This window comes from Syngnathus acus, chromosome 13 (assembly GCF_901709675.1).
Source record: "Syngnathus acus chromosome 13, fSynAcu1.2, whole genome shotgun sequence".
NCBI lineage: Eukaryota > Metazoa > Chordata > Actinopteri > Syngnathiformes > Syngnathidae > Syngnathus > Syngnathus acus.
In genome coordinates, this window is record NC_051098.1 from 11052994 (window position 1) to 11074299 (window position 21306).

At 37.7% G+C, this 21306-nt stretch overlaps 1 protein-coding gene across 1 annotated transcript in view; it reads left to right on the forward strand.

Annotated features, from left to right (window-relative positions):
* Window positions 1–11073: 11073 nt before the first annotated feature.
* LOC119132080 (limbic system associated membrane protein) overlaps window positions 11074–21306 on the forward strand; it is a 92091-nt gene continuing 81858 nt past the window's right edge. The window contains exon 1 of the mRNA XM_037266982.1: window positions 11074–11277. Coding sequence (XP_037122877.1) covers window positions 11214–11277 — 64 coding nt within the window. The 5' untranslated portion in view covers window positions 11074–11213. The remainder of the gene's footprint in view (window positions 11278–21306) is intronic.

A 21306-nucleotide genomic window follows, 5' to 3' on the forward strand; every position in this document is an offset into this window, starting at 1 on the left:
ATTTATATGTCCGTCCATCCATTTTCTATACTGCTTATCACAGGGAACTGGAGCCCCCCTAGCTGACTTCAGCAAAAGGTAGACCAGATCCAGGACTGGTCAGCATTCAATCACAGCCAGGGCATATATAGAGGGAGACGAGGCACATGTATTGTCTCTAAGCGGCAACTAAACCAGCCGAGTTATCCGCTACACCATCTGTGTGTGTGAATGAATGTAAACACACACACACATGAACCGGATTTCCTGAGCTATCCATTAGCGTTCAATCAAGAGTCAAATACAACATCAATATTTCCCCTTTTAGATAGTTTTCAAACTCAACTTGATTTTCCACAGACATTCTGCGGTGTGATAACTTTTCTTTTTCTAAAGGAGCTGAATGTATTTTCCTTATCAGTTTGAAAATAAGTAGGGTGAAGTGAATGAATGGAGAAATACATGCATAAAAGATGAAGAGGGCATTGAAATCGATTTTGGAGCAAACGTATTTATTTGACAAAGGCGTGTCGTTTGGCAACCAAATGGTTCCTGCGAGTAAACAAAGACGTGTAAATGAGGTTTAAGACTTGACAAATTGTGACAGGAGAAGATTAAGAAAGATTGGACGATAAACATGAAGATAAGAAAATTAAATGGGAATGTGAAGATAGACGGAACGAAATAATGACTCACACTGGATTTGAATGTTTTAAAAAAGATTCACCATATTTATTGACGGAGGATTATTTTTATTTCTTTGTCTAACTTTGAGAGAGGAACAAAACATTTTCATGCAACGACAATTCTTTCCGAAATAAAATAAAAGTAGGCTTATTTGATATAATGCAACCCCCAAGTTATATAGAGTGTAGTGTGGCCTGAAAATAGGCTGAATATATTCAGGCGATTCTGCAGTTTAAAGTACACAAATGAAGTTATTGCCCCTCTGCGGCCATGTAAGGACAGAGTTGGGAAACATAAAAAAAAAAAAAGGCTGAACTTAAATGAGAACCTCAAAGTACACTTTTATGTTCTCCTTCTGGACCATAAACTTTTTGATCATTTTAAGGTCTGTAAACCTCAGTGCACGCATCAATGGTCTGAATGTATACTGAGAATTACAAAAGGATTTAATGACTCCAATCTGCCTGGAACAAAAGTTAGCTTTACATTTATTTTTAACTCTACAAAAATGCTTTCTTGTGTGCACATTTTTGGTTGAAATAAAAAAGTATTACAAACTTCTGCATAAAACATTTCAGAAGCTTCCCCCATTGACTTGAATGTATATGGTAGACGAAATCTGGTAGTGTATGAAGTATAAGGGCGCTTGGTTATAGACGGATTTGTCGACTTCAATTTTATATGATCCACAATAAATTCATGATTTCTGCAGAAAGTTGCTACAGTGGTTGTGAACACGATAGGCCAGGGTGGTGATATATCAGCCTTAGCTATTGGACATTTAGTGTGTGATACAAGAGGATGATTTATTTTATTTTGACAATATCGGCTGTGACCCTTGTTGCAAAAGAAACCCCTGACACACAAAGTCCAACAAGGAGGTGTGTGGTGATGGATCCAAAATTCCATCAACTGTTTTGTTGTTGCATTAAAGTCAGCTATATGAAGTTCATCTCGGGTTCATTCTATTCTTGATGTTATTTTAATGTTGTTTCTGCTGATGCATTTTATTTTTTAAATGCGGAGATTTATAGAACAATGTGAATGTGCTTGAACGCATGCTTGGATGGAAAATTTTAAATCCAGATTATGTAAACCATATAGGTGTAAATAAAGATTAGACAAGACAATTCATGGAAGGCGACCAAGAACCAGTGACGGTACAAAAGCAAGTTTTGTTTTGAGATGTCTACGCTAAGATTAAGACTTTTTTTTTAATAGGGATTGTCGAGAGAAGACGAGACATGTTGCCCAAATATATTCACGGTAGAGACAAACTCAGGTTTTTTTTTTTTTTTTTTTAATTGTTGTACAGGCATAATTTTCTACATAGACTTCAGGCAAACAATCCTGAGGCTAATCAGCTCAGAACGCATGGACAGAAAGATGAGTGGACAAAAAGAAGAATGAATAAAGCAGTGACTTTTCTGACAGTGTATGAAATCGAGAGGGATAAGGGGATTAAGTGAAATGTGACAGGATTAAAAAACAAAGAAAAAGAAATGAAGAAACACATTACAATATAGAGCAATCCATCAACCTCTCATTAATGCTGCCTCCAATCTGTGCTGGATGTATTAAAGTATGTTTGACGTCAAGCATGTCTGCATTAGCTGTGAGCATACTGTGAATGATTTGTGGGCTAATTTAGAATCAAATTAGAATCAAATTCCCATTTAAGATGCCGAGAGTCAAAACCTGCCTTCCCATTTTTCTTTTATTAAATGTAATTTACATTTCCAAAATATTTTCATTTTTTTATTTTTATTTTTGTGTAGAACAAATTAGAAGTTGGTAAGCTTAGATTGTTTGATGTTGGGAATTCCACGATATAATATTACAACCTGGTTATATTCAGTTGCAATTATATAGATTTTAATACCCAATGATTTTATAATTAGGGTTCAAAAGAATGCATTGGATTTCTGAAGTATTACACATAAATATACAACGTATTCCACAATTCCATACAAACATTGCCAATATACCTTCATTCTTCTATCACGCCCTGAAATATCATTATCTAACAAATTGAGTTAGAATACAGACACTTGGGCAATAAACCAAGCGCTACCAGCCAATATTAACAATTTGTGACAGAGCAGAAGAAGAAAAGCCAATAATCATCAAAAAAGGGGAAGATTTTGAGGCTGAAAAATGAACGAGTCTTACTCAGTAATAGTGTTACTCTCCATACATTTTTTTTCCAAGCCTTCTTTTCTAATTAAATGTCAGCAGTAAGTAATGATGTGCTCCAGACTGTAAGTGCATCCATTCTAAATAGCACTTGTGAAAGTGTGTTAATGGAGTGATGGCTTTAAGATCGATTAGCTGGCTTAGACGGTTGCGGCGAGGGCAGCAAATGCTATCTGGAGCTGAAACTATCTCACCTGTAAAGTGGAAAAAAAAAAATGTTTGTCCAGGGAGTGTACAGCATTTATTCTTAGAAATGTTTTGAGTGCATAGATGAAGTGTTTTTTCTTAAACAAGTATCGACATAAAATGACTCATATTTTAAAGTATCTGATCATTGTATTACCCAAATCCAACATTTCCCTTGAGTGCTCTTTCATAACCGCTGACATTGGAATAAAGAAAGCCAGTATAATGCTAAACATTAACTACATACAAAGCGTTGAGTATAGCTTAGGTCAGCAAAGAGGAAGAGCACTTTGTGACCAGACAAAATGCAACACTAAATATTCCAACAACTGCAGTTTATACTGCATTACCAATACTGATATTGCCCAAGATGGTGCTTTTACGGGTATTGTTAATTTCACTCTGCATACTAGTGATGCTTAAAGTGTGTTCTCCAAGCCAGAATGAATATATACTGCATTTTTAATGAGTGATTTATTGACCTAATGGAGAGAAAAAGTAACTAGGTCAGCTTTGTTTTTGACATCTACAAAAGAGTTCCACAGCACTAATTGGATGTTTTTTTTTCTTCTTCTTTACTATGAGTGAAATAAGACAATTTTTTTCAATTTAAATATCCTATGCCAGTTTCCGTTTTGGTGAAAATTAGGCAGACACATTAAGATACTCGTATGTACGTAAATAACTAACTAGTTTTTGTTATCATTACCAGCTTCAGTGTATCCTGAAAGGAGCCACATTATTTAATTAGCAAAACAAAAACTGATTCATGTTGATCATAGGGCATACTTCCTGCTGATCATTTTGTTTTTCTATGCTGCTGTGTTCAGCCACAAACAAATGGGGGAAAAAAAGTTTTGCATATCATTCACTCAACTGTGAGTTTATTTTTCTATTGAAATATAAAACCTACATAATGTGAAAGGATAATTTTACGTATTTTAACTCATCAGTTCCGAGCAGATAGCCATGAAAAATAAAAAAAAATATGTCGTACAAGAATCCGTGTTTAAGAGGTTAAATCCGTTTTCAGATTAAATCTAGATAACATGCTGGTTGACAAATAGAAATTAGTTTGAAAAAAGTGTTAGTTAAAATATTAATAAATAGTTCATTGTTATAAATGGAAACTGTAAAGATCTTAGAGTAGTCTGGTCATTTTTAACAACGTAGTGATATGAATCTGAATCGAACATCAGTCATGTTGTCAAGAAGCTGATGTGCCTTTCGCCTCGCGACAGATAATATAATTCTCATTCAAAGCAGCTGCATTCATAATCCCTTTAGACCAGGAGGATAGAAAAGGTCCCCGTTACGGGGGTGTCATCGCAGGGTTACCTGCAGAGCTTCAGCTGAATTGCACTTCACATTAGATTGAACTCAGTGATGGCAATGAGCTCTTTTTAAATCCTATTGTGTTTCTGTCACCATGAATAATGCACCACAAATGTGTTTTTCAGTAATGCTTTTTCACCTTTGCTTGGCAAAGAAATGGAAAGAATGGCGCACTGTATGCTGAATGCGGCTATCGGAAATCTTTGTATTTGAGGATCTTAATTATAATTCTATTTGGATGGTTAAAGAACAAGTGTGAATACATTGGAGTATATAAGAGATTTCACTTAATAACCAACTCCATTTCTTTTGGTAGTTTGTTGTCGTTTGACGGCACTCGTTAGCCAGTGGCCGCGAATGCAAGTCAAGTGCAACAATGTTTACATGCTGCCAAGGTCGTGTGCTGTGAAGATTGTTAGCATGCATTAAAGGAATGCATTAACTTCACAAAAAAAATTATTGAAGTATGTTTATTTAAACTTACTTCTGTGTATACTAGCTTTGGTCTTTATACCAAATTCTCCAATTCTCTAACAAGGACTATAAATGTCACATGCACACAATGAAGAATGCAAACAGTATGAGAGGGTGAATAAGATGACAGAGCTCTGGACCTCAGAGATCCAATACTACACTTGGCTGTGGCTTTTATTGAAATAGCAGCTTCAGGTGGAGGAGATTTGATCGCTAAATAACTTATGACACCTAAAGCAAAGCTTCTTGCCAGCTACCAGTTAGTGTGAAATGGTACACGATGCAGAATGGAATCGAGTGTGCATTCAATATTACCCCTGCCTATATTTAGCGATATTTTTATCATCTAGATAGAATTGGATCTTTTAATCAAATTGAAATAATCAACAACAAAAAGTTGTATACTTATTTCTGATGCTTGTTGTTATTCTAGTGTCGTCCGTCTGTTTATTTCAGCATGGAATCCTCAGCATCAGATAGATTTAGCAACCTCTGACACTTTCTTATGAGAAGTTGGGGATATCCAGTGAGGTGCAACCAGGCACAAAGGAGGAGTTAATCAATGTTTGAGTCCTCTCTTCACCTTACTCGGTTCGTACACAACTGCAAAGGAGGTGACAGATGTCCAACACAATGTGTGTATGTGGCCATGTCAGTCTGCAGACAAATCACTTGACAGAATCTAATTATCATTGTTCTGTTTCAACAAACAAAATGTCACAGAGAGATTCCACTGACACATGCACCGGTGACAGTGAGAATTTGAATGAGGGGTGCTTGTGTATAAATAGATTTGTATTGTGAGAAGAGTTTAGAATGTGTCTTTCTTTTGCAAAGTACGGCTCAATTTTGCATTTCCATTTTTTGTTGTGAATCTCTGGCACAAATGATTAGGTGCTCCTCCCACGATAAATCGAAGCCATTTCTTCCTCAACACCTTTGAGATTGGCAGCTGATGTAAAGTTTTCGAGGCGGTTGCATTGTCAGTCATTTTTTCCTCAGCTGAGTGGGCACGAAGTGAGCACATACTTGAATAAGGAGTCAAATCATCTCAATCTTGCAAGCTTTTACTTTTCAAAGGCTATTTGCATGCAAACGGCAAACCGCATAAATGTTAAATTTAAAAACATGTCCTTGGCTAAATTGGACATGTGTATAAAAAAGTGGGACGATTGGCTTATAATGGAAAAGAACCTTTACAACTAAATACCCACAAAATGTGTTAATGCTGATTGGGTGTTGTTTGAAAAGTACTGCAGACATCAACTTTAATGTATTAAAAAAAGACATTGATCACTGAATATTATTATTGAATATTACCATACACTGTAAATTTAGTGGAATTACACACAGTATTTGTTTTTTATGGAGCTATGATTAGAATCCTCTTCGCCCGGTCCTCGACTATCAAATCATTTTATATGGCGAGCTATCCAACAGTCATCTCACCGATCTTGTCGTCTGTCGGAGACAGACAGATAAAGCTGCTCCCTCGTGAGCAATCAATGGCAGAACACAAGCTCTTCCCGTAAATGATAGACCATCCACACACAAACTGACCTCCATCGACTGTCCTTTTAAATGAGGACAAAACATTCAGTCGGAGCACTTTTGCTGCTCTGCTGTTTGACAGAGCCTGAGCCGCGCTTTATACAGAAACCACAAGAGAATGAATGATAAGAAAGCAATTTTTTTTCTTTTCTTGCCCATTTTAGCACCATCATCGTTTCTCAGCAGATTTTGACATCAAATGCTCCTTACTCACTGTAAACTCTTATCAGAATTGATATAAGTGATTGTTTTCCTCATTATTGTTGGCACATTATCTACCACCATTGCTCATTTAGTAATTGTTTGACTTACCGTATTTTCCAGACTATAAGCCGCTACTTTTTGCACAAACTTTGAACCCTGTGGCTTATTGTGGATTTTTCATAATTTTTATAATTTTGTATGATTTGTGCATATTGTCTTATATATGGAAATTAAACATGAACACACCTGCCAGTTTGGCTTATATGTCAACGAAACGAGAATTTCCGCGAATTTTAGCCGGTGCGGCTTATAGTTTTATATTACAGTAGTTTTACTCATGTATAATAATAAATACTATGTAAAAGCATATGGAGTCGACTTCGTCACTTTCTCTTTGTATTCAACTTGACTGAAGAATAATCCTTGGTCAAGTAAATGTGTCAGGGACTTGCGAAGGTGTTTTTTTTTTTTTTTTTTCCACCAGACGATGGTGTGCAGGAAATTGAGCGCTGTGGGTTGTAACAGTAAAAAAGACAAACAATTGCAAGGACAAAGAAATGGGAAGAAAGGAGACAATGCTCTTCCAGGAAAAGCTGTGTCTTATTGACTGCAGTTGATGCGAGTTGCTCGACTGATGTCCTTTGTGAATTAGAGAGGATGGAAAGGGAAGTGTAGGACTAAATGTGGGAAGGTTAGCTATTTGAGGTGGGCTTTCGGAGTGGAAAGAGGTTTGTAGGAGGGCAAACAAAACATGGCTTGGATGTATAAACAGAGAGAATAATTCCCGACCAATGTGGAGAAAACAGTGAGAGCTCCTCAAATATGACGGAAATGTGCTTACCATTTTCTTTTTACTTTTCTTCTTCAGCCATCTATATAAGTGGCAGACAATGAAAGCGTCCCATACAAACGTATATGCAAATTAACCAAGATAAATTACCTGTCCAGCAAAACCGCAAGCAGTTTTGCATCTCTCTAAAAACCTTTGTCTCACATCAGCAAACTCAGTTTGGAAAAGGTCATGTTTTTGTTTGTTTCCGCTTCCATCTGTCTCTATTGTATTGCAATCGTGTTTTAATTATTTATTTATTTATAATCAACCCCGAAAGGTGCACCACACTTTGGAATGGTCACTAGTCAATTAATGGCATACAAACATTTACACTCACTCGGGAAAACTGCACCTACAGACACAGACACATTTTTTCCAAACATTTTTATTGTCCCCGCAACAGGTTTACTTTGATAATGATTTTTTTTCATTTTATTTGCTGCTGTAACCACCACTGTGGGATCAATAAAGTCTTTTTCTTAATCTTTCCCTTTACTTGGCTCTCTAAGTGACTGAAAGTGGGTGACAGTCATATTAAAAAGATGTGAAACAATTAGTGCACTTGCTGTGAATCTCACAACAATTATACTTCAATTAGCGTAGCCTACATTTGTCAACAAGAGAGCAATAGTCTCTTGTGTCTCTTTCAATTCTGTCTCACCCATGTTATGTGATATTGCATGTTTTTTCCCCCCCGGTATTATACGCAGCAGACACTGACATTCAATAGTTGCTTTCCACATTGTGAAAAGACATATTTATATACATAAAGGGATATTTGTGAGCTCATTTGAGATCATAAGATCTAATTATTTATACTAAATGTATTTATTTATATAATATATATATTTTTATAATTATATTAAAATCAAAAGTATTGCTTAAAATTTGAAAAGATACTCAAGAAAAACCGTTAACATTCTTAATCTAAATTTGGAGTAACTGTACACAGACTTAACATTCAAGAATAGTATTAATTGTTATTTTTCACACACTGCAACAAAGAGATGACACAAATAGGTCAATAATTCCCACACGTTTTCAATTTGAAATTTTAGCGAGTCATTAACAGAATAAAAATGGAATCCAAAATAAGAAATTGGACCGCAAACAATTCAGTATGTTTCAGCAAAACAATCAGACTGCACACAATCAGTCATTTTGATCTGTGTCGTGGGCTTACACTGACAGGAAACCAGCTAACAAGTCTGCAGAGACCGAACTAGAAAATCCTTAAGAGTTATCCTTCTTTCCCCTTCAGTCAGGCCAGATACTCAGGAGGGAAACCAAACATCCCTCAACAGGATAATACTCGCTTCAACAAGGTTGACAAGTTCTTCAAGATTGAAATTACTGCTCACAATAGGATGTTGTTCTGCGTGGAAAATAGGACTCCGAAAAGAGATCCGACTGTTTCACTGGGAGTGTTCAAACATCATGTCTTCTGGGTCACACATTCATTTGGGAAACATTAACAGGTTTTTACTGATGAGAGTCACGGTGTTGGTGCTAAAAGCATAAGCATAATGAGGAAAACAGTCATAAATCAAATTCTCTCAGCAGAGTCTAAGGTAATCAGTTGTGGGTCGGGTGGGACGCAAACCTTTGGGATGGAGTCACTAGAAATAGAAAGAAACGTTTTTATTCAGGACAGCGAAATGGCAAAAACTAGAGCTGCAAGACTCAATAGCAGAGTGCTGCCGTTTTCTGAGCCTTTTATATATGATGCATATTTGTGGTAACAGAGATGAAGGATTTATGTGATGAATGTAATTTGCAACATCACAGCAATCTTATCTCATTTCTGTGTATAAATGAAGCCACTTTATGGACAAATTCAATGTAGAATAAACAGACGGATAGAGGTTGCATTCATTTACGAGTACCTCATCACACTGTGTGTTATGACTACCTTACCGGGGGCTAAGTGTCTTGTGAGCTCAGGATGCGTATGATATTATTGGAGGAGCGTGACCTCAGCACTTGATCCCGATATCCCGAATCCAACCAAGCATAAACATCATTAAGTTCCATAGCTTGACTGGTACCGTTGTTTGTCATTAGAGTGCCCCTTGAGTTCCTTTCTCACTCTCTAGAGGTTTGACTTATCGGTATTTGTGACCTCTATAGGTGTCTCAAAATGACATTAACCTTAATTCAAGAAAGTGTCCATGTTTATGGGTTCCCCAGAGTATGGGAAATTAGTGAAAATTGGTAAAAAAAAAAGTGTGGGAAATATGTTTATTTCATTATACTACTAATCATAATTAAATTAATAGTATGTGTAAAGCCTGTATATTCTCCGTTGCATTGACTACTAAAGCATACAGTTCTGTGCAAGAGTGATGTCATACAAGTGTATCAAACAATGTACAGATTTATTATAATTTTTAATCTTAAATATCATTATTGTACAATTCTAAATGGGAATCGAACACACATTACCGACACCGAAGTCTAGAACGTTACCACTACGCCATTTGTGGCTCATTGAATCAAGGCGCACTGTGTCGCTGTCCATGGTGCTGAAACGGCCACGCAATGGAGTGCTGAGACTTACGGTTCACATTTCGGTTCAATTTTGTGCTTCTTAGCAAAGGCCATGTTGCTCTTGGTTCATTCGTTACGTTTATTTACTAGTGTTGCCGTTTTTTATTCTGCTAAAACAGTCGGCTAACTGCTCCGCGCTTTATCAACATTGATATTGTAGCTTGCAGCATTGTTGAGTCGCCACAAGGCCAACTGCTTGCTCTCATGGGTTGGATTTGGCCCACAGATCGCTAATCGGGGATGGCAGCAGTAGATTGTATCCATATATTCCCCGATCCATATCCAGATTCGACCGCTTGAGGCTTGACACAGACAAGTAAGGCTTTGCTGGAGGACCGAAACACAGTAGCAAAATTAATAGTGAACACACGTCGCGGCCAAGAGCTTTGAACTTTGGTGATGTGAATGTGCTCCATTCTGCAAAATCAATCACAATGTTTGAATGAAAGTCAGCAAAGTGAAGGATTTTGTATGAAAGCTTTTATGTACACTTTTAGAAAATTTCAAAATTATACACACAAAAACGCTTTTCCTTATTCCATTTATGTTCTGTATTTGCATGTCCCATTGTTTCTGGCAAAACTATTAGTGGCACGAGCTAATGGAAAAACATTTCTTTCTACAAATGCATTAAATAACAGAATTATTCATTACACACAATCAACAGCAGAAAGTATTGCATAATAAGGAATTTTGCAATTGCATCCTTAATTGCCAGCAAACTCCACCCATCAGGAACCGGAAAAAAAACTGTCGAAGTGACAAACAGAAAACATTGGCATTGAATTGAAGAGTGCCTATATCTCCTGAAGGTGAATATCAAGAGATCTAAACTCATAAATTATTCATAACTGTATTTTATTAGGGCAGCGCAGTGGCACGTGGGGTTAGTACATCTTCAACCGCCTTTGGTGACACGATGATACTTTCAGACACATGATATGATGCCTGACAAGGATGAATAAAGTGACTACTTAGACGCACAAGCACGCGCACGAGCACAAAAATCCAAAGAGCCGTGTTCCGGTAGAGGTCGCTAACATCTCAGTGTATGTGAAGGCACCACAGGAAGAAGTGACAGACTCCAGTCCAGTTGGGCTTTTTGTCTCTGCTGCTCTCACTCTCGGTTGCAACATTTTTGTCTCTGCTGGAAATTACCCTCTGAAGAAGGAACATCGTCGGCTGAGCGCGGAGCTTTCGGACCGGAGCAGTTTACATCATGCCTTACCTGTGGATACACTCAATATGGATTTCCGGGGTCGCTATCCTCTTTGGATTTCAAGGCAAGAAATCGTTTTGCTTTTAATCTCTGTATTTATTTCTTAACGCTTTTTTTACAAGGAAATACTGTAGTGTTGTTCTTAGAGGGGAAACATAACGCCAGGGATGTTTGTTGTTGCATGTGATTCGAATTTCAAAAGGTGCATAAGTGACTTCGGTTCATGTAAAAACACCTGTCAGAAAGTCCCGCTGTTGGAACTGCTGACTTCATTCTGCTTCATGAGCTGCAGGCTGGCTTGAAACAAAAGTTGCACACGTACAGTAGTGTGTGTGTGTGGATATGTGAGCGTGCACGCGGGTCCCAGTGCGCGCGCGTGCACGCACGTCTCTGTATGACTGATATTATGCAAGTGGACTTGCAGATTTGTGTTCAGAGAGAGGGAGAGAAAATGCGCGTGCGTGCGCGACGCGTGCTGCATACTCTTTGTACAAGAAATGTACGTTATCTGAATGGCACTCACATACCTCTGTCAAGGCTGAATAATTCCACTTAATCACTTAACTGCATCTGCCCATATCGCTATGTATGTTTGTATGTCATAATTCATATTTATATATTACCCACCTGGTGAAAATGCACTCAAAAGAGGGAGTTGGATTTGCATAAAAAGGATGGACACAGTCACAATCTCCAATGATTTTATTTTATGCATTATTCATGTGGGTGGTCGATGATTTGTGTCTGCAATCAATGTGCATACTGTTAAAAATTGTAAATTGAACAGATGTATTTTTGTGTTTAATTGTTTTGTGATCAATGACATCATTGATCTATTGGGCAAATTATGACAGATCACTCGATCAGTGATTTTGCATAAAGAGCATCCACGTCGATTCTGCACCCCAAATTTAGTCTCAACATGCCCAACCTTCATCCTGAAATTTTGCAAAAATTAGTTTTTGATCTTATCTATAATCGAGCTGACTATAAGAATACCAACAGAATACAAATTAATGAAACCATTTAGCTAAAATGTGGAAAACAACTAAAGTGAAAATAAGTCTTTTGGTTTGTGTAATTAAATGCCAGCAATTACGCATTGAGTAATGTTGGGGCACCGGCAACACATTGATGGATAGTGTTGGGACTTTAGACTTAATAAAATAAATGGTGACTGAAGCAGGTGTGGATCTGATAGAAACACAATAATCAATCGAATTCCTGAACTCGTGTAATCGGAAAAGCCTACGTGGCAGGATTACCAACTGGTTGGTGCTCTCAAGCAAGCAAACCAGCACTAAGTCCTGGTCCAGATCCTGGAAGTCAGGTTGGACTTCTTCGCCCCCCCTCCCTCCCTGTTTCTCATATATCTTTGGAAAATTAATTGCCTTCTACTGCCCTATACCATCATGTATAGTTATTTGCCTTCAGGTTCTGCTTAAGTCTATTATTTCATTTGAATTCACTTGGAACTTTAGCTGTTTATGTCAGAGGGCTAGAGAATGCGAAGGGGCGGGGTCAGGGGTGGGGTAATGAATATCACAGGAAATACAATCCACACCACAAAAGATTCTGCCAAGATCACTTTTAGGATCATCAGATAATCAGGATTCACCAATTTTGGTCGGAAGGGGAATACGGTTCAAAATCGACTAGATTATCTTTAAGTATGTATGGCTGCGAAAAGATTTTTGAGATAGGAGGGATCAGAGGTTAAATTTGTGATTTTACCGCAAATCACTGATTGGCTTCACGGCAGTCATAATTCTGCAAATTTTTTTGTTAGCTTGTTTCTAATTAGATTTTTTTTGTTCAATATAAAATGTAATGGTTTGAAAGTATTCCAGTCATCTTGAATACTTTACATTTAGATTGAAAGATCCAAATCATTCCAAAAAAAAAGAATATGCTGATCAAAGGCATTTATCAAGATCACTCAGAGTACAACAGACAGAATACAGCAGTAAACGAGTCTTTAGACTCATCCATGGATTTTATTTTATTTTTTCTCGTCAGATTGATGATCCATGAAGAAGACATGGTGCGTGAGACAGTTTGCTTTGGTTCAGAAAGACACTTCAGACATAATTGTCACCATTTACAATCACATTCGCTATTGATCTTGTAGCCACAACATTGCTAGTGGATGTTGTAGCACATAAATTACTTGGCCCGATTTGTATTGGATTCTATTGTTAACTATAAAGACGTGGGAAGGTACTTTATGAGAAAACTTTTTTTTTTTTTGTGCAAAACCAATTTGCATAATTGATACAACTTTCACAGTTGGTTGCTTTTGAAACATTACAGTAAAACTATCAAACGTCAGATTACATTTTCTTGCATTGCCGAGATGCATCAGTGTCTTTATGTGGCTCTTTACTGCCGCAATGCATGTTGATGGTCGGCATAAATTAATGGCTTCCTGTCTATGCCTTTGTCTAACTTTAAGTACTATCCCCGAGGGCTGAACGATTTTAGGGAGAGACTGAATTGCAATTTTTCTGACATTGAATTCGATTCGATTAACGATTTTCTTCAAACTTACCTTCAGTGCAATTTTTACATGAGGCTGTGTAAGGGAGGCATGCAGTCATTTTTTAAAGCTTTTTGTTGTTTAAAAAAAAATGGTTAAAAAAAAGAAGACCTAATAATTTGATTATTAAAGCACATTTTGGTGGATCTTTCTCTGAAGAAAGGGCTATCATTTTTTTTCCAATCATCTAGTCTGATGACAGTCTTTCAGTACCCTGCTGTTTACTTTTGGCGGAAGGCAGACGTGTTCTTTTTTGAGATGTCTCTCTCTCTCTCGCTCTCTCGCTCTCTCTCTCTCTGTCTCTCTCTCTCTCTCTCTCTGTCTCTCTCTCTGTCTCTCTCTCTGTCTCTGTCTCTCTCTCTGTCTCTGTCTCTGTCTCTGTCTCTCTCTCTGTCTCTCTCTCTGTCTCTGTCTCTCGCTCTCTCTCTCTGTCTCTGTCTCTCTGTCTCTCTCTTTCTCTCTGACTCTCTCTCTCTCTCTCTGACTCTCTCTGACTCTCTCTGACTCTCTCTCTCTCTCTCTGACTCTCTCTCTCTCTCTCTGACTCTCTCTCTGACTCTCTGACTCTCTCTCACTCTGACTCTCTCTCTCTCCCTCTTTGCACATAGTTGCATTATTTCCTAGTTTCCACTTGATTGTTCCTCACCAGTGTCTAATCTCAGAGTTTGAACGATGAACAGATTAGGGATTTGAGTCTAAAAGAGTCAATGATTTTTTTTTTACAAAATGACACTTGTCACATTGGCAATGTCGGAGGAAAATAGGTAGTTACTTTAGATGAGCTCAGCCACTCTGAAGTACAAACAAAACATCTAGCTTCTGATGAATGTTAATGAGTTTGCGTCCGCTTAGAATGAATGCCTTCAAGTTTTTTTGTCAAGTGGCTTTTATGGTGCTTATTAGCAGCACGGTATTAAACTGGGTTCACCTGATGAATGAGCCAGTTGTGTTTGTAGCGTTTTATTTTTATTAATTATTTTGTTTCAAATATGTATTGCCAATATATTGAACCAAAGTCACAAATGCATATAGATTTTATTTTTATAATTATTGTTTTTATAGTTGATTCCTAGGGACAAAAGATGATTCCTCTATAGTTCATTGTTGGACGTTCAAATAATGAACTCCATTTCTGCAGAGTATTGTTGAGTAATTAGACACTGAATTTCTGTAGACGAAAGGTTGTTTAATTGGATTACAGGATTAAAGGTATTTAATAGTTTTTGTGTGTTCAACCATACATGCACATATCTGGATTTTATTCATTTCATTCCAACAGCTAATATAGTAACTCACTCATGCTGATGGATTCTCATTCTCATAAATGAAACGAATGTACCTATGTGAGTTTTATTTTTGTTTGCTCCCAATTGTACTTAAAAAATGCTTTTGCAGCAATTGCATTCACATTTGACACAACGAGAGTCAAGTGATGGTGAACAAATCCTGTGGGAAAATTTCTGGACATCTGGATGTAATGTAATCAATTTTTAACCAAACACAGTGACACTTTTTTTAATTTTCTTCTGGAAACATCCAACTGTGAATGCAATTGGGAGTGCATCGCTAGACATCGCAATAATGTGGATACTGCTTTACTAAACAAACAGAAAAATACAATACTGTATATAAATAGCGCTTCTATGGATGCTGGGCAAATGTCAACTCGCGTTATTAAACTTTAATTCTTAGGGCCTGATTTTAAATTGAAAGGGACACTGAAAGGGCGGGTATTGTCCGATCGTACAGTTAAACCTACCCTGGTAATTCTTATTGATAGTTATCACTATTATTAGGACACTGCTTTAATAAATGTGAATAAAATAAAAATAAAATAAAAACAGATGCATACTACTAACGTGTTTTTTTCTGAATGCAGTCATCAATATGAATTTGTATGCATGCAAAAATGTGTAATCATAACGAGATAAATCAACATCAGGAAGTTCGTAATGATGATTTAAAATGGGATTAATTATATTTGGAATAATCCAACAATCTGTCATGAATCTGATGATTATTCAAAGATTTGACACAAGTAACTGGATTAGAAGCTTTGTGGAAAATAAAAGTAGAAAATGTGATTAATCACATTTAATTGCAGAAAAATCTCAATTACGTTCTAATTTCTGTAAAAGGGTTGGACTAATAATAAAAGTAATACAAGTAATAATGATAATAATAATAATCTTTCTCTCTCTCTCCCCCCTTCTTTCCCTCTCTCTCTCGCTCGCTCTTGCTTTCGCCCTCTTTCGCTCTCTTTCTGTGCAACATCTGCTGAATAGTTCAACTGAAGCCAAATCTGGAGCGTTGGGGGTAGTTTCAGTCTATAGTTTGATACGTGCCATGTGTGTAGAACTTCAGCACATCTGTAGAAGAGCCTAGGATGTTCTGTCCTGATACTACTCGGCTGCTATTTCTTTTGTGCTTTACTGTATTCTTCAGAATCCACCGTCCTAGAACTCATGAGTAATTAATTTGTATTGTTCCACGTGGAGTATGTGTCTATGGAATAACTCAGACGACTTTATAAAAATACATTTTGCAACCTTTTTACTGCTTGAAATGAGACAATAGTGTAGTCTCATAGTGTGTTTCATTCACCAGACAATAAAATGGTAATTAGTTAATGCTGCTGAATTAAGTTTGTTAGATGGCTTTAATATCATTATAGAACAACTATTTGTATTTTCTTTTCATGTGATCACTAGTAGTGGTTTAATGGCCTGACTGATTCAGCCGGCAAGTTTCAGTGCTAAAGTAAATGTACGTACGTGTGACACTTAACTGTAACAAACGTTTGGACTGACAGCTATGTTTCCGCTATTTAACGCAAGTTGTGGGTAATTAGTTTGTCAGTTTAGTCCCTGAGTAGAGGTTTGAGAGGTCAATAGACCGAGGGTCTCCGCTCGCTCGTCTGACAGGTTTTATATGAGCTGTCACTCCACAACCTTATTTTCATCTGTCAATTTCTTCTGCTTCTTGGATGTCAATCTCCTCTCACACACACTTACATGCACACACACTACGCACAAACGCAGCTGTCATGGTAGAAAAGTGGTCATTTGGAAATAGACTGTAATAATAGCTGTCAGTCTACTTGCCTTCATATCACTTAACAATTCGCTTTACACTTCCGACATTTACCTTTTCTTCCATAAGTGAGTCCACTGTGGCGCTTATGAGACCATATTGTGTTTTTTGTTTTTAACGAATCTGATGGATAGAGAATGGTGGTGTTCATTTGATTAAGCTATCAAAATCCTGGCCCAAACCAAAAGTAGATAAACCACTGGGAAAGCTGACTCAGGGTTGTCATGGTGGTGCTTCTTTCAAAAAGAAGGGAAGAAGAAGAATGCCTTTATTGTTATTCTCCAACTGGTATACAATGAGATATATAGGTAGATGGATGGATAGACCGGATCGACAGATAGTTATTTTCTAAAGAGGAAAAGGGTGACTCTTGGCTCCCTGTTGTGCTGCAAACTGCAAATTAGGCTTTAATTAAGAAGACTAATGAAGCATGCCAGAGAGATTGAAACCCGCCCAATCCTGGTTTATCAAGAGCTTTCTAATAATTGTTGCGAATTTGAAATGGCAGTCATGCATGATTTTGATACATATGCTTATTAAATATCAGTCTATTTTTTTCTGGGTAAAGTTAATGAATGTTTTTTAATTGACCAAACTGGCAGTTTTGAAAGAATAGAGACAGCTGGGAAGACATTTGGTTCAACCAATTCATTCTCAGCAAAGGCAGAATGTGTTTTCACAAGAGATTCCTAAACCACAAGTACACAAACAGATTTCATAGAGAAGTACTTTTGGATACAGTAGAGCACGCAGACTTGATCCTGACACATTTGATTCATTAATTTGAAGAAATAATGGCAAAAATCAAGAATGTGAATCATCAATGTGATTAATAATGTGAAGTGGTGCAGTAACCAAGCGCACTGAGGTGACTTTGTAGCGGGGACGTGGTTTGCATTTTTTCCCCCCTATACTTTGATTCCATACTCGATTCCAGTTTTGAGAGGGCAGAAATTGCTTTTCCTGGTAATCGCTGTGGGTAAGTTGAAATGCAGGCTTTCATAAATTGCGACACGTCACATGGAAAATCAAAGTCTATCGCAACCTTCTGCTCTTTTCGCCTTATGGTGTGCAGACAGTATTTTCCTTATTCAGTGCAGAGAGGCTGAAATTCCAACAATTTTAAATGAATCACGATCTCAAAACGATTAATCAGCTGTCAAAATATTTATCGATTAATCTGATAATCGATTTTCGATTTATCGTTGCATCGCTACAAAAATTTCCTAATTTTCCTTATTTAGTGCTGAGAGGCTGAAATTCCGAGCATTTGGACATATTTAAATGAATCACCATTTCAAAACGTTTATTCAGTTGTCAAAATAATTATCGATTAATCTGATAACCAATTAATCGTTGCATCGCTACAAAAACGATTCACAGCACCCGTGTGTACCTGCGTACCAATGATGCGCACCCCTGATGATAACTATACCGGATAGGTTTAAACACTGTTTTGAAATGTAGCAGGGATTCAAAAGTAACCAAAACAAACCCAATATTAAGATCCCAATCTTATTCTAACATTCTGCACCTTTTTTCAAAATTATATTTTGGTGAGGTGCAGAAGGATCCACATATGTGCGAAGCTAGCAAGAACCGAAGGCCCAGCAGGGACAAAACACCTCCAGAAAAAAAACGTCTGAGTGAAGGGCAGGCAGGAGGTGACAATGCTCCGCTGAGCGGGCAGTTGGCCACAGCTCAGGCACTACCCGCTTTGAAGCAGGATATGGGTCAAAAGGTTCTTCTGTAGGTGGAGGCTGCTGGCCACTGAAAATGAGACTTACACTGTTGGAAAGTGAACAAAATGGACAAAAGGCACCTGTCTGTACTGCAGAACATGGAAGATTAATGCAATGTTCATTAAAAATGTAGGTCAGTTTCAGCAGTTAGTCTTCTACATTTGATTACATGTTATTTTCAGAATTTTAACTGGATCACCAACCTCAAAGGATCTTTGTAACAATACAACTTGGAATATTTCATAAAAAAGGAGAAGTTAAGCTGTAGGAATGATGGAGGAGCTAACGTAGGCAGTCAATACCTTAAATCGCTAAAACTAGAACAAAGTATTGCGGCTTACAACTTTGTTTGACAGGCGTCAAGGAAGTTCACTTCATTTTTGTCTTCTCAACACAACTTGTTATTCTTTAAGACTAACTCAAATAACAAAATAAAGCAAAATGCAAACCTCATGAACTGAGATATGTTGACCTCCCTGATTTTTCACCAATATTTGAGTTGAATTCCAAAATTGCCGCAAAACCAAACCCATTCAGGTGACTTTTAGTGACGAGCTTGAAAATACGTATGAAACTCAAAGTGGCTAGCAAGGACTGTTCTCTCATCTGTTACAAGACAGGCATGTTCCTCTGTACACATCCTGTGCCATCATGTCCTCTTTGCTCATACCCGATGAAGTACGTCCTTTAAATAATTAACATTTCTTTCATTTCTACTGCAAAACTTTGAAATATGTGACGTAAACCTTACATGGAATGTTAAAGTGCCATTTGCACATTTGTTGTGCTGCCATCTTTAGCTATTTTCACCAAACATTCACCATATTGGCACATGCAAGATTCATAAAGGATTGGAATGTGATAATTTTATGGTGAGCATGTAACTCATTTCTCATAGCTGTCAGATTATGACCAAAGTCAAAACACCATGTCCCCACCTACGGAGCCCTGTTAAAACCATTACCTTCCAGCTTGTTGATTAAATGTGGCCATTGATTTCCAGAGAAAATTAGTCAAGTCCAGTGTCATCTGATGAGTGCTGTCAGCTCCCATATGGGCAGGGGAAGAGACAAAACCTGTGGGAGGTAGAACTCTGCATGAAAAATAAATGGAAAAGGAGTGGGAGTAACGGTAGATAAAACTGCATCAGCCAACAAGTTATTGTTCCTGTTGAGAGCTGTTGGTAGCTTTCAGCAGCCTGAGGACTTGCATATTGATGCTCATGCAACAAGAGATGAGCACTTTATAGTAGGTCTGATATTTAACAATGTGTATTTTATGTTGTTTCAGTCTGTTAGTAAGAGAAAAAACGCAATCTGTTGACGTCTCCGTCCATAGCTCTGAGGTCTGTTGCTATAAATTCAGGTGTGAGGCTACCCTTGTAGATGTGAGCCACGGTATGTTCGGAAAGCCAGCAGACTGAGAGCCACAGCATCTCCTGACAAGATTGCACATTGCCAGGAGTTACCCATCTGTCAGAAGAAGCCCCATCATTGAACCAGATGCTTGACATTAAAAGCCTCGAGCAATGGCGAACGACAAGAAGCCGCCTGCCACAACAGGAGAAGCCAGGATAGCAACTGTGTTGGGAGTAAAGTGTCATAATCTTCCCCAAAAGGGAAACTAAAAGACTGAACTATGATCGGAATTCAAAATGACGACGAGGCATGTGAATTTGTCGGCTTTTTGTTGAGAAGACAAAAGCTGACATGAAAACAAATCCGACCGACTGTCGGAAATCTGGACTAAACTCCGCCACTGGTCGTACTGGGACTGAACAGCACACCAATTTCTTTCTGCCTGGATGCATTAACTTTGCGCTTTGTTGTTTTCATTCCAACTTAGGTTATAGAGGAAATTATTTATTGACTGAGCAGAAGATAAAAATGAATGGCTCTGATTTGTGTAGAAAAAGACAAGTGTGTGTAAAAGTTGGAAGTCAGAAAATTGGGAATTCAGCATTACCAACGTGTTGGAGACATACAGAGATAATTAGGCCAGGTTCTTCCGAGTGGAACTGACATGTAAATGCTTATGGATCAGGTCTAAATGCATGTAATCTAACTGAGCCCAAGGGCATGTGTTTAAGAGGGTGGAATAAAACCAAAGTTCAATAAAAAGGCTTTCCAGATTGCAGCAGTGGTGCAGTCTTGCTCTTCACAGATACACGCTATTTCTCATATTTGAACAATGAACGAAAATTAGTGACATGACCCTGAATAGAACAAAGAGCGACAATATTACGATTTTTGACACTCATGTCATTTCTAGGTCATGTTATTTTCCTCCCATTCTCGCATTGGTAACTAATTGGATTTGTTTTGCACAATTGTTTTGCTGTCAGTATGACTCATGTTGCAAAAAATCCAAACACTATAGAATTTTGCCTGTCTACTTCTTACTTCCTTGCAGCACACAAGTAAGATCCTACAGTGAGTGTTGAAACCGGGGCACTCATGTTTGCAAAACCAGACTGTGATGGAGGAATGCTGAAATAATTCAACTCCAGTGTCAGGAGATGTGTCCGCAGTAGCGGCGAAAAATACATTAAGCCTTTTTTGAGAATGAATTTGACTTCCACAGTCAGAGATTGTGACAGGCAGCCATAGTTAAGGATGTCACCAGATCCAGAAGTCCACATGTGTTCATCTTACGGTTGCGCTGGCTGCAGACCAACCACTCCAAGCTTCTTTGATGACACTGATGACTGTGATGTCAT